The sequence below is a fragment of the Mesoplodon mirus genome, assembly GCF_964341445.2.
Source record: "Mesoplodon mirus genome assembly, chromosome: 19".
Lineage (NCBI taxonomy): Eukaryota > Metazoa > Chordata > Mammalia > Artiodactyla > Ziphiidae > Mesoplodon > Mesoplodon mirus.
The window spans coordinates 18,072,176-18,085,384 of record NC_138995.1 but is presented as its reverse complement, the minus strand read 5'-3'; the positions used below and the strand labels follow the sequence as shown (position 1 = coordinate 18,085,384).

General features: G+C 41.9%; 1 protein-coding gene across 1 annotated transcript in view; it reads left to right on the top strand.

Moving 5' to 3' along the window:
- TANGO6 (transport and golgi organization 6 homolog) overlaps positions 1 to 13,209 on the top strand; it is a 170,478-nt gene that overhangs the window by 93,584 nt on the left and 63,685 nt on the right. Inside the window, exon 15 of the mRNA XM_082606990.1 lies at positions 11,572 to 11,712. Coding sequence (XP_082463116.1) covers positions 11,572 to 11,712 — 141 coding nt within the window. The remainder of the gene's footprint in view (positions 1 to 11,571; positions 11,713 to 13,209) is intronic.

The following is a 13,209-nucleotide window of genomic DNA, read 5'->3' as shown; positions in this document are numbered from 1 at the left end:
GTCTAATTTTTTGTCTCTCTCTCTAGACAGGTGCTGTCCTATTACGTTTATAACACTTAGTACCTGGCACAGAGTAGACACCCAATTAATGTGTGAATGAGTGAAAGAATGATTTCTATTGCCTTAATACTAAAGTTGTTTTCCAAGCTTTATGATTTATGCCATAGCTGCAGATTACTTCTATATACTCTTTTTTTTTAACATCTTTATTGGAGTATAATTGCTTTACGGTGGTGTTATATACTTTTATGTAAGTGATTTGTAATTTTTTTTTAGTTGACTCCTTTCCCCCCACTTCTTTTAGCAAGAGATTTTCTTTTTTTTTTAATTTTGAATTTTTTTTGGCTGCACGGCTTGCATGATCTTAGTTCCCCAGCCGCAGATTGAACCCAGGCCCTGGCAGTGAAAACGCAGAGTCCTAACCACTGGACTGCCAGGGAATTCCCTCCCCTCTTTTTAACAGAAGTAAAATTGACAAGAATCCTTAATATTTCTCCATCCTAAGTAATAATATTGCTATTAAAGTTTTCAATGTTATTGTCAGACCACCTCAAATGATCTACTATGAAAGCCAAGACATCTGGGGGAATAAACCCCCCTCATCCTCCCATAAAAAAGAAGACTGTTAAATAAAACAAAGTTGTCCACTATAAAAACAGTGTTTGTGTATATGTGTGTGTGTGTGTGTGTGTGTGTATTTATTTCAAAGAGTGATGTATGGATGAGAGGGCACTAAAATGCTTATGTTGATTTTAGGTTTCAGGTGATTTTTTTAAAGCAGCTTTATTGAGATGTAATTCACATACCATATAACTTGTCCCTTTTAAGAGAATAATATAATATCTTTGAGTATATTCAGAGTTGCACATCTATCACCACAATCCATTTTGGAACATTTCATTACCCTAAAAAGAAACTGGTTCCCCGTAGCCTCCACTCCTCAATTCTCCCATATATCCATGAGTGATTTTTCTTTTCTTCTTTATGTTTTTCTCTAGTATTTGACTTTCACAGTGACCATGTATTATTTATATATCATCAGGGGGGAAAAGCCACGTTCTTTTGATTGTGGAAACAGTTTTTCAAGTCTTCTCCTTTCCCCTCTATTTATAGGTGCCCTGCTTAGCAGAGGGATTTTAACCTGAGGGTTGTGTAGATCCCTGAAGGGGGCCATACTACATCTGGTTACTAGCCAAAATTGTAGGCAGTGTGTTTATGTGTATATGTGCATTTTATCAGGGCAATTTATAGTAGCTCTGCCTGGTTTCCATATGAAACTACAGTTTAAGTCCTGCACGTCATGGTTACTAATTTCACAACAATCACTTTTTCTAAGCCAGTCCTAGCCCAGAGCACCTGTCACAAAGACTTGCCTAATCATCTCATTAGGACATCCGCTATGTTTAAGGAAAAATGGGAGAATTCAGGAGTTTTGAACTTGCCTGTATCACTGCTTAGTACCCAAAGCACAGAGCAGGTCTCCGAGCATTGACACTGGATCATGTGAAAGATCAGCCCTGTCTTGTTAGAGCTTCAGGCCAGGTGACCACTCCCCTGGGAGGCTTTGGCTCTCTCAAAACTAGTGAGAACCTGACGCGTCAGTCAGCTTTGCTGATTCTGCAGCTTCTCTTTGCATAAGTTTGAAGTGAAAGGTCAGTAGAAAACTTACAAAAAAATGAACCTGGAGTTCAGGTGGTACTCCCTCTACTGGGACCACCTAGCTAGGGGTCTTTAAGACTGCTTTATTTTCTTACCTAGATTCAGCTAAAAGAGAACTACATAACTGTGTTCTGGGAAATCAGAAGCCCCTCTTTTCCTATTATCAGTAAGTGTTTCTTTTAATAGCATAAAGAGAATGTTAATATACAAAATGTTTCATTCTTTGAAAGCTACATAAAGAGAACTAAATGAATAACATCCTGGTTCTTTATTTCTCACCCATGACCAGCTGAAATGCAAGTTTCTCTAAATGCATAGGGCAGTGATTACTCTCAAAGCAGTGGTAATTGCTGTTTTCCTTCCTTCCTCACTTATGCCTTCAGTCAGTTAGGGCAGCTTTGTTCATATTTCTGTGTGTACTACAGAACCCTTGATCATCATGTTTTTGAGGCTCACTTTTCTCACCTCTGTTCTGAATCATGCAGAAGTATTTGATAGAGGCAGTCCTGACAAAGTGGACTCTAAGCTTTTTGGTGCTGTTTTGGGTTTTATTTTATTTATTGGGGGAGAGTACTAGAATAAGAGATTTAGGGGGCTTGCAATAGCCATAAATATGTGGAGTGGAGGTGTCTAGGAATCACTGATGGAAAACTGAAACTCACTAAAATCTAAGTTTTTTATTTCCTTTTGTATGTCTCCTCTGTCATCACTAATGTTAGCAGCATCTCGAGTTAAAGTCATCTGTGAATTTCATTAACATTACTGCCTCCCTTTTCCACATAAAGATAAATATAAATAAGTACACCAATTAAGAACAAGGCAGTCCCTGTGAAGCCCAACTAGACCCAAGAGGATTCTGCCTTGTTCATACGGGATGCATTGTGCAGAGTGCCTCTCCTTCCTCTGACCTTGGAGTCTAACAGAAAGTAAACTTTACGGCTGATCAGTACTTGAAAATATAAGATTTGCTATCTTTGGGGTTAGGATTCGCAAAGCTAGTGCTATTCCAGCAGTTATTTTCTCCTAGGCACTGCTGCCGGGTGGGTGGTGGGTAGCAGATGAAGGTTTGCAGTCCTGCTCTGTCACGTGGCAGCTCTGTGATCTTGGGCCCTATTTTTCACCCTTCTGTTGCTCAGCTTCTCCCTCAGTAAAATTAGGAACGAAAGTAGCATCTAATTCAAAGGCTTGTTGGAAGCGTTAAAGGGATGAATGCATATAAAGTGCTTAGGACCATGCCCGGCATATTGAAAGCACTCATTAAATGTTAGGAATTTTTACTGTCCTTGCTATTAGGTTTTTATTTATTATAATAAACAAATATTTCATGATCCAAATGGCTTCCGGCAAGTATAGTGAACTGTCGGTAAATGTAGATTATTACGAATTTTAACTTTTTGCCCTCCAAAATGGGAATTAGAGAACAATGTAAGCAAATGTATTGGCCTTATTTTAGTGTTTGAGTATATTATTTAGATCTTGATTTAAAGAGGCAGACACTGGGTACTGTACTGCCATTCTTATAAGTCTTCAACTTATTAGTCTAACCCTCTTTTTATCTCAGGCCTGAGTAACACTTGCTCATCTTGAATCTTTATAAAGTTGTTGGGGCTTGTCCACACTTAACACAACTTTGGAGCTTTAGAGAAACTTAACATCACGTTGGCATGCTAGACGCTATCGTTTACTCTGATTACAAGGAGAGCCCAGCTATTCAGTTGAGTTCCCCATACTTCCTTGATTTAATAACCAACTTCTCCAGTTTGTGCAGCTTCCTGGATTCTTGGAGCTGAAATGATTGTTAGTTTCCATTATAATAAGCGGTCTCTAATGTAACAACTGAAATACCCTGCTAGAGGGTAGTAGTCTCCTTCTCTTCAGGTTCTACCTTATCTTTGTGTCCTTGAGCTGCAGCAAGAGAGGACAATCACAGGTTGCTGATTATCTTTTTGTCATCAGAAGGAAAATTTCCTTGTGCCTTACCTCTTCACCATCATTGTTCTTTCAAACTAGAACTTCCCCCCAGGTTAATATACATTTTACCTTCTTTCTAGTTTGGTTTTTTTTTTTTTTTTTTTTTTTGCGGTATGCGGGCTTCTCACTGTTGTGGCCTCTCCCGTTGCGGAGCACAGGCTCCGGACGCGCAGGCTCAGCGGCCATGGCTCACAGGCCCAGCCGCTCCGTGGCACGTGGGATCCTCCCGGACCGTCTCCTGCATCGGCAGGCGGACTCTCAACCACTGCGCCACGAGAGAAGCCCTCTAGTTTTTTGTTTTTTTTTTTTAAGGGAATTTTGCTTTTTTTTTAAATTATTTATTTATTTATTCATTCATTCATTTATTTATGGCTGTGTTGGCTCTTCGTTTCTGTGTGAGGGCTTTCTCTAGTTGCGGCAAGTGGGGGCCACTCCTCATCGCGGTGCGCGGGCCTCTCACTATCACGGCCTCTCGCTGCGGAGCACAGGCTCCAGACGCGCAGGCTCAGTATTTGTGGCTCACGGGGCTAGCCGCTCCGCGGCATGCGGGATCCTCCCAGACCAGGGCTCGAACCCGTGTCCCCTGAATTGGCAGGCAGACTCCCAACCACTGCGCCACCAGGGAAGCCCCCCTCTAGTTTTTAAAACAAACTTATTTCTGTTAATTTCTCTGAACATAGTTTGTAAAGAATCAAGAAGCTTGTCTCCTGCCCTGCTTACCCCTTCATGGTTACAGTCCTCAGAGATAACCATCCCCTCTACCCCTGTTTAAGTAGTTTCTTCTGGTAATTACCTCCCTATTTATAAATACAATGCTCTCATGGGTCTCGGTGTTACAACTTCTGCACGTTTTCTACTCATTTCCTGCATGTTAGATGAAGCTTCAGCATCCACATGCACACGTGCCTGCACACGCACGCCTCTACCCCTTCTCCCTCTGCCATTTCCCCATCACAGTGTTTGGCTAAATCATTGGGCAGTGTTTGTTGCTGACTCTGGATATTATTCATTGCTAAGCCTAGTTCAGTTGTCCTTTCTTGTATATTTGCTTAGTTTTCTATGTAATTATTGCTAATTTTTTACAAATGATCCAACAGCTCTATCAAATACATATCATTATTTTGTCCCATCTTTGCTCTCTTTACTCAGACTTAAGCCTTTTTTTTTTTTTTTGCCTGCATTGGGTCTTTGTTGCTGCGCACAGGCTTTCTCTAGTTGCAGCGAGAGTGGGCTACTCTTCATTGTGGTATGCGAACTTCTTATTTCGGTGGCTTCTCTTGTTGCGGAGCACGGGCTCTAGGTGCGTGGGCTTCAGTAGTTGCAGCACGTGAGCTCAGTAGTTGCAACACATGGGCCCTAGAGTGCGCAAACTTCAGTAGTTGTGGCGTGTGGGCTCAGTAGTTGTGGCGCGTGGGCTTCAGTAGTTGCGGCTCGTGGGCTGTAGAGCGCAGGCTCAGTAGTTGTGGCGCCTGGGCTTAGTTGCTCTGCAGCATGTGGGATCTTCCTGGACCAGGGATCGAACCCGTGTCCCCTGCATTGGCAGGCGGATTCTTAACCACTGCGCCACCAGGGAAGTCCCAGATTTTAGCCTTTGATACCTATATTCTTTTTATCCTTGTCAGTTTTTTTTTTACTCCTTGACTATCACTTTAGTGAGATTTCAGGAGGAAGATGTTTGTGATCATTCTGTTATATTTGATTGAAAATTATTTTTACATTTTCATCTCTAAAAGGGGCTGTTCTATTTAAAAGACTGTGCCCTTTATCACAGTTTTTTTAACTTATATTTTATTTAGTTATATTTGGTACATTACATGGTTCAAAATTCAAAAGGTACCAAAAGATACAGAGTAAAAAGTCTCTTCTCTCTTATCTATCCTCTAGTCACTCCATTTCCCTCCCTAGAAACAACCAATATCATTGGTTACTTGTGTATCCTTACAGAACTATTTATTAGTATATAAATGTGTGTATGTATTTCCCCTTTGTACACAAATTGTTGAATTCTATACACAGAGTTTTGTACCTTGCATTTCACTTAACAATAGATATTAGTATTTATTCCATAAAAGTTCTTTAAAAGCTTCTTCATTTTTTTAATGGATGTCTTTCTTTGTCTGACTTATTTCACTTAGCATAATTCTCTCATGGTCCACCCATGTTGTTGAAAATGTTAAGATTTCTTTCTTTTTCATGGCTGAATAGTATTCCATTGTGTGTGTGTGTGTGTGTGTGTGTGTGTGTGTGTGTGTGTACACCATGTCTTCTTTGTCCATTCATTCATTGATGGACTTTTAGATTGTTTTCGTATCTTGGCTATTGTAAACAATGCTGTAATGAACATATGAGTGCATGTATCTTTTTGAGTTTGTGTTTTTGTTTTCTTTGGATAAATGCCTGGTAGTGGAATTGCTAGGTCATATGGTAGTTCAATTTTTAATTTTTTCAGGAACCTCCATACTGTTTTCCACAGTAGCCATACCAATTTACAGTCCTACTGATGGTACACGAGAGTCTCCTTTTCTCCACATCCTCTCCAACACTTGTTATATCTTGTCTTTTTGATAATAGTCTTCTAACAGGTGTGAGGTGGTATCTCATTGTGGTTTTGATTTATATTTCCTTGATGATTAGTGATGTTGAACATCTTTTCATGTGCCTCTTGGCCATCTGTATGTCTTCTTTGGGAAAAGTGCCTATTCAGGTCATCTGCCCATTTTTTAATCGGATTTTTTTTTTTTTTTTTTTTGCTGTTGAGTTGTACGACTCTTACAGTTTTTTAATAACAAGTTTTTGAGATATAATGCATATACCATACGATTCACCCATGTAAAATATACAATTCAGTGTTTTTTATTATATTCACAGAGTGTGTAACCATCACCATAATTAATTTTAGAATGTTTTACCCTCCATAAAGAAACTCCATATCGTTAGCAGTTAGTCCCTATTCCTCCCCACCAACTCCCACAGCCCTAAGCGACCACTGACCCTACTTTCTGTTTGTAAATTTGCCTATTTTGGACATTTTCATATAAATGGAATCATTCAATATGTGGGGAGTTGTGTTTCTTACAGTTTTCTGCAGAAATACCTGAGAAATTCAAGTGAGTAGGTGGTTTCCAAGTTGATGTGGGTATTTTGGAAGGTAGGTTGTTGTCTGCCCAGGGGAATAAACCTGGTTAGTTTTAAAGTGGGGATGACGTAGCAGATTCCTGGGATAGAGCCAGTCAGCAAAGACATTTAGGATTAGACTGTCTTTCCTACAATGCAAGAGCACTGTGTAAAGTGAGACCTAAACTATGGTGACTGCCCAAGGTCTGCAGAATCGCTGAGCAGCACGCTGAGGGATCATCTTGAAGTCGACACTGGATCAGAATACATTTCTGGCTTTGTAATGAAAGTCTTTGGGGGAAAAAAAACCAGTTATTTTACAAAGTTGACTGTCTCTATTTTGTCGCATAAAGTACTTTCAATAATATTTTTTCAGTTGGTTAATTTGCCTTATCCTGTGCTTTGCCCCAAAACACAGATCAGAACACTTTCATGAACTCCTGCCAGATTTGGTTCACCTTTGCTTTCTCTGTATCTTATCTGTTACACCACATCTTGAAATGCATAGTCATTTTCCTGTGATCAGAGCAGGAGCAGGTATCTCTCACATAATCATTTGGTCCTTGTTGCCGAAGGGATTGTTGTGTCATGTTTCCTTAAAGCTAGTGCTGACCCAGAAATTACCCTGTTTTCATATTACAAAGGAGGGGCCAAGGGGTATATGAAGGTTATGGTCAGGCTTCCTCAGTTGTCAAAATTCAAAAAACTTTTCAAAGAAGAAACAAAACAGCCACACAAAATCTCATCCCTTTAAATTGTTATATAGTCTTAACCATCATATGTGATTCTCTTCACTGCTCCGTCTAAGAGTAAGGAAGGAACCATTGTCCTCTAGGGATTCATAAAGTCATAGGTGGCAACTGTATCCTGAGAAGGTAAACTCAGTCAGTCAGAGAGCCATTTGGCAGCAGTCCATGGAGCAGGCCAGCAGGAAGATAAACAATTGCTAACCTGGGACTGTGGGAAGCAAGGAAATTGTACTTTGCTATTGGCAACCTTTTTATGTAAGATTGGGAGAATTAATGCTCCCTGGTGGAACTAAAAGTTTGGCATTATAGGAAAAGTTTTTTAAAAAAATCTGAATTTGTTTCTTTAACCTGAAGAAGGATATATTAGGATTCCTTTGGTTGAAAAAAAATCAAACTGGCATAAGCATAAAAGGATATTTATTGGCTTTCGTATCCAAAGGTTCTAGTGAGTAAATGTATAATTGGATCCCGGGGCTCAAAGCATGACACAGTTCTCTCCTTTTCTCCTTTCCTCTCTTGGCTTGACCCTCCTCTGTGTTTGCACCATTTTGGGGTTGACTTTCTCCACATGATGGCCACTGGCAGCTCCTGGTTAATCACTTCTACAGGCACAAACAAGAAGATGAAACAAAACAATCCCCCTTCCCTCCCCCGCCACACACAGACTCCAGGAGCTCATCTTTCCTGGTAGTTCCAAAATTGGCTCCAGGATTGAGTGTCTTCCCCCATTCCTGAACCAAACATTGTGGTGGTGATGGCATGGAATATCCTAAGGCAGCCTTGACATGAGTTTGTTAACACATGAAGAGAGAGAAAGTGGGTAGTTACCCCCACTCAAACTACATAGACTGAGAGTAGGGAAGGGATATTTCCCAAAGGAACAGCAGGTGTTGTTACCAGAAGAGAGAGTAGATGCTGTGTGCAACCAAAATGCCTGTCTGCTACAGAGAGGAAATCAAGAGCTCATTTGGTTTTGAAGTATACAGCAGGATATTCTCATAGAAGTAAATAACTTCTCTGCTAAAGATTAGTGAGATAAAAATAGGCATAAATGACAGTAGAAGGGACTTTAGTAGTAGATGTTTTTCAGAAAAGCTAGATATAGATCAAATTTTTATAGAGCAAATCCCATTTTACGACTGAGTTCCATTATGAAGTCACAACTATATTCCTAAAAGAAAACAAATCCACTGAATTTCGAGTTAGGAACTTCTGGTGAAGAAGTAGTTATGACTGCTACAGATCTATAATACGTACCAGGCCTTGTTATACATCAGTGATAAAACATCTGCCAGCGTTGCAGTTACCAACTATCAATTCACTTTTCCTTTGGGCTCTTTTAGAATGTGGAAGCTGTTTCCTTCATTTATCCTTTTCTTAGCTGCAGACATTTTTCCTATGCTAGGAGGTCTCTAACTCCGCCTTGGACCTCCAAAAACTTACCCCTCGTTTTGCGTCATAGAGCTACCTACAAATGCAGTATCACATTTTGCCAACAAGGAAGCTGTCTAATTCAGGTTCTGCCACAGCCTGAAACTCCCTAAAGAGCAGAGCTTCTGTTTATGTAAAACTGTAGGCCACATAAAGGAAGACAGGGCTTCCCTGGTGACGCAGTGGTTGAGAATCTGCCTGCTAATGCAGGGGACACGGGTTCAAGCCCTGGTCTGGGAGGATCCCACATGCCGCGGAACAACTAGGCCCGTGAGCCACAATTACTGAGCCTGCGCGTCTGGAGCCTGTGCTCCACAACAGGAGAGGCCGCGATAGTGAGAGGCCTGCGCACCACGATGAAGAGTGGCCCCCGCTTGCCACAACTAGAGAAAGCCCTCGCACAGAAACAAAGACGCTACACAGCAAAAATAAATAAATTAATTAATAAACTCCTACCCCAACATCAAAAAAAAAAAAAAAAAAAAGGAAGACAGATGTGGCTTAAGACCCACACGTAGAGACTTCCCAGGCTTTTCAGGCAATGAAAAGGTACAGGGGTGAGGAGGGCAGAAAAGAGGATGGACAAGCAGGTGTAGCCCTCAGCAGTTGCATCGCCTTGGTGTATATCTATTTATAAGAGAATGGAACCCCAACCTATAACATAGAAAACAGTATATAGACTTTGCCTGCAAGACTTTCAAATTAAATGGAAGAATGGTAAACTCAGATAAAAAATAATTATAGATTTCTCAAGCATTTATATTATTCCTTCCCCATCTTCTCTTTCTTAATTCCTGAAATTTATATCAAGACTGTATCTTTGAACCCTTTTATTCATTCATTCATTTGACAAATAGTTATTGAGCACTTGTTATGTGCTGGCACTCTTCTAGGCATTGAGGCTACAATGGGGGACAAAACAAAATCCTTGACTTTGTAGAGTTCACATTCTGAAGACAGCAGTCAATAAATAAACAAGTATATATCATTTCAGGTACTGTTAAGTGCTAAGAAGAACAATGAAGCAGGGTGAGAAGGATAAAGAGTGGTAGAAGAAGGAGGCTGTCATTTCATATACGATGAATGTGGTATTTGAACAGAGACATGATGGGCTTTTAGGAGCAAGCCATGGGCTACCTGGAGGAGGAGCAGCCTAGGCAGAGGGAGAAGTCAGGCGAAGATGCTGGGTCCAGAGCAGCGTGGTCTACAGCTAGGAGTTCCAGCCACAGTTGCCGGAGGACAGTGAGGAAGGGAGAGCGTGGTAAGAGGTGAGGTCAGAGGCAGAGCAAAGGCAGGTGGGGGATGGGGGCTGCTCATATTAAGGGAAGGAGGGAAACCAGTGACGGTTTGGGCAGAAGAATGATGAGGTCTGACTCATCTTAACCAGATAGTTCCAGCTGCAGTGCAGGAATAGGGTAGAAGCACGGAGACGAATCAGGGGATTTTTGAAAAAAATCAGGCCAGAAATGATGGACCGGAGTGGTTGAGGTAGAGGTGGTGAGAAGCATTCTCACCCTGGGTGTAGTTTGAGACCTGAGTTTCCTTCCTTCATTTGTTTTTTCCTTTTTCCTCACTATTCTTATTTTATTTTTTTTGCGGTACGTGGGCCTCTCACCGTTGTGGCCTCTCCCGTTGCGGAGCACAGGCTCCGGATGCGCAGGCTCAGCAGCCATGGCTCACGGGCCCAGCCGCTCCGCGGCATGTGGGATCCTCCCAGACCGGGGCACGAACCCGCATCCCCTGCATCGGCAGGTGGACTCTCAACCACTGCGCCACCAGGGAAGCCCTTCCTCACTATTCTTTAGAGTATAGTACGTAACCCCTCCCCCCAAGTAATGGAATTTGTATTTATATAGTTTTGAGACTAGGGGCTTTATTTCTGGTCCTGTCTTAGTCGTGTCTCGCCTCCTCTGTCAGCCCCTGTAAAGTTTACTTGATACGGGGTTGGGCTCAGATAATGATAACACTGCTGCAGATTCTACATCTAGGAGTTCTGGCGTGATGGGAGAGGGGATCAGCAAGGACTAGGAAGGGAGACCCAAGAGCAGGATCTTCCTACTTCTGATCAGGGAACTCAGCTGGAAGCACAGTCTACTACTAATCATGCCCAGAATTTGCATTCCTTATTTCCTTACAGAAATTGTTCTCATCACTGACAGTTTTACAGAGAAAACTCCTACTGGGGTAGAGAACTGCAGCAAAGACAGGAAGCACTGCTGTGCTTCAGGCTGATGTGTGGGCATAGACGATACTTGTCATAGAACCTTAGTGTCTCAGACTGGGAAGGCTCCCTCGAGGACATTTGATCCGGTCTTCTCCCACTGCTGTGTAAACCCCTGCCATGATACGTAATCATCTAGCCTCTGCTTCCAGAGTCTAGAATCCATAGATCATAGAATGTCAGTGCTGAAAGAGACCTTAGAGATCATATTGGCCTGAGACTAGAAGAATCCAGGAGTGTGAACTCTCAGACCCATGTTCTTTCCACTCACAATGTTGTCACTCCAAATACAGGGCAGCCCTTGCTGGTAGAATGACAGAGGTGGGTTTAAATGTCTCTGTTTTCATCCCATCACAGGCTGTCTGGGCTTATTTTCTTTTCAGTGCTGAACAGTAATGAATCCTTTCTTTTTATTTTCAACCCTAGGGGTTGCCCTCCTCTCAGATGTGTACCCTGAGAAAATCTTGCCTGGCCTGTTGGCACAGTATGATGGCGGTAAAGACAAGCACACACTGGAGACCAGAATGAAAGTCGGGGAAATCCTGATGCGAATTGTCAGGGCATTAGGTGAGTTTTCTTGTTCCAGCATCTGGAACGGGGTCAGGGAGCAGTATGACTGTGGAACCAAAGTCTGTGCACCTGGAGGCTTGTTATGCTAGCAAGGTGAGGACAATTTGGGGGCTGAGGTGAGTTACTTCCTGTTCAAGGATTTAGCAAATGTCCAACACGCACCAAGAGATTGGCAGCAATAGTGCCCGTTCTTCTACAACTGCTTAGTCTCCCCCCCTGAGCTATGTTGGGGCCCTGATTTTCCTCAGAGCTGGAATGAGAAGTTTCCCACTTGCTGAGCAGCAGCAACCATGAAAAGAAGGGGAATGTCAGACAGGGAAAGAAGAGTGCTAACTCTGGTTGAATGACTTCTGTGTGCCAGGTCCTCTACGTGTATATAATCTCATCTAATTTTCCCAAGAAATTCTATAAAGAGGCAGTTGTTGGGCCCATTTTATAGATGAGGAAACTGTAGCACAGGGACCTTCAGCAATTTGTTCAAGACTCATTCAGCTGGTAAATAGTAGTGCTAAGAATTGAACCTACCAACTCAAAGGAAGTTGCTCAAAACCACACAAGCTGAGAGTTGTAAAGCCATGGGCTCTAGAGTCATACTGCTTGGGATCAAATCCCAAGCTGCTGCTTATCAGCTTTGTGATCATGGGAATGTTTCTCAACCTCTGGTGCCTCAGTGTCCTCATATATAAAAAGAGGATATTAATAGCACTTACCTCATATGGCTATTGTAAGGATTAAATTTTACTCTTTACCCACTAGGGGAAGATTTTGAAAAAACAAACTAGCTTTGGGATTCCCTGGCGGTCCAGTGGTTAGGACTCTGCGCTTCCAGTGCAGGGGGCGCGGATTCAATCCCTGGTCGGGGAACTAAGATCCCGCATGCTGCACGGCATGGCTAAAAACCCCCAAAAAACAACAAACTAACTTTTGCCTCTTGTATCAAGAGTTTACGTTGAGTTCTTCCTTCGCCAGCATTTTTAAGGATTTCCAAAGATTCCACATAACCATGCATCATTTCCACGGACGTAGCCCTTAATTTTCCTAATTTCTGGGTGACCCTCTGGCTAAAGAAGATAGAACCTAGATCTCCAACCACTTAAATTCTTTTATCACTGAAAGGAAAATCTCATGAGAGTGAAATTAAAAGATTTTTTTTCTGCCCTTTGAAGAAGGGCGAACTTTCTATATTTGCCTTAGTCTTAAACATGGGTCTGGTACATACCAGATAAGTGCACCATTATGAGAAATGATTCTCTCACAATAGGTGTGAGTGTTAACTTTACCCTATTACAGGATCAAATGCACCTCTGACTTCCATTTGTGTGTATCATTGTGATCATCGATCTGAGAAGGATGCGTCTGATACATCAACAAAACATGTCTGTTCTCTGTAACTTCTGGTAGACCGCTATCATTGGCGTGATAAACGCTGAAAAGGCACATTTCTCCATCCCCACAGGCCAGTCCAAATCATTTCCTGTGGTGAGATGGAAGGTG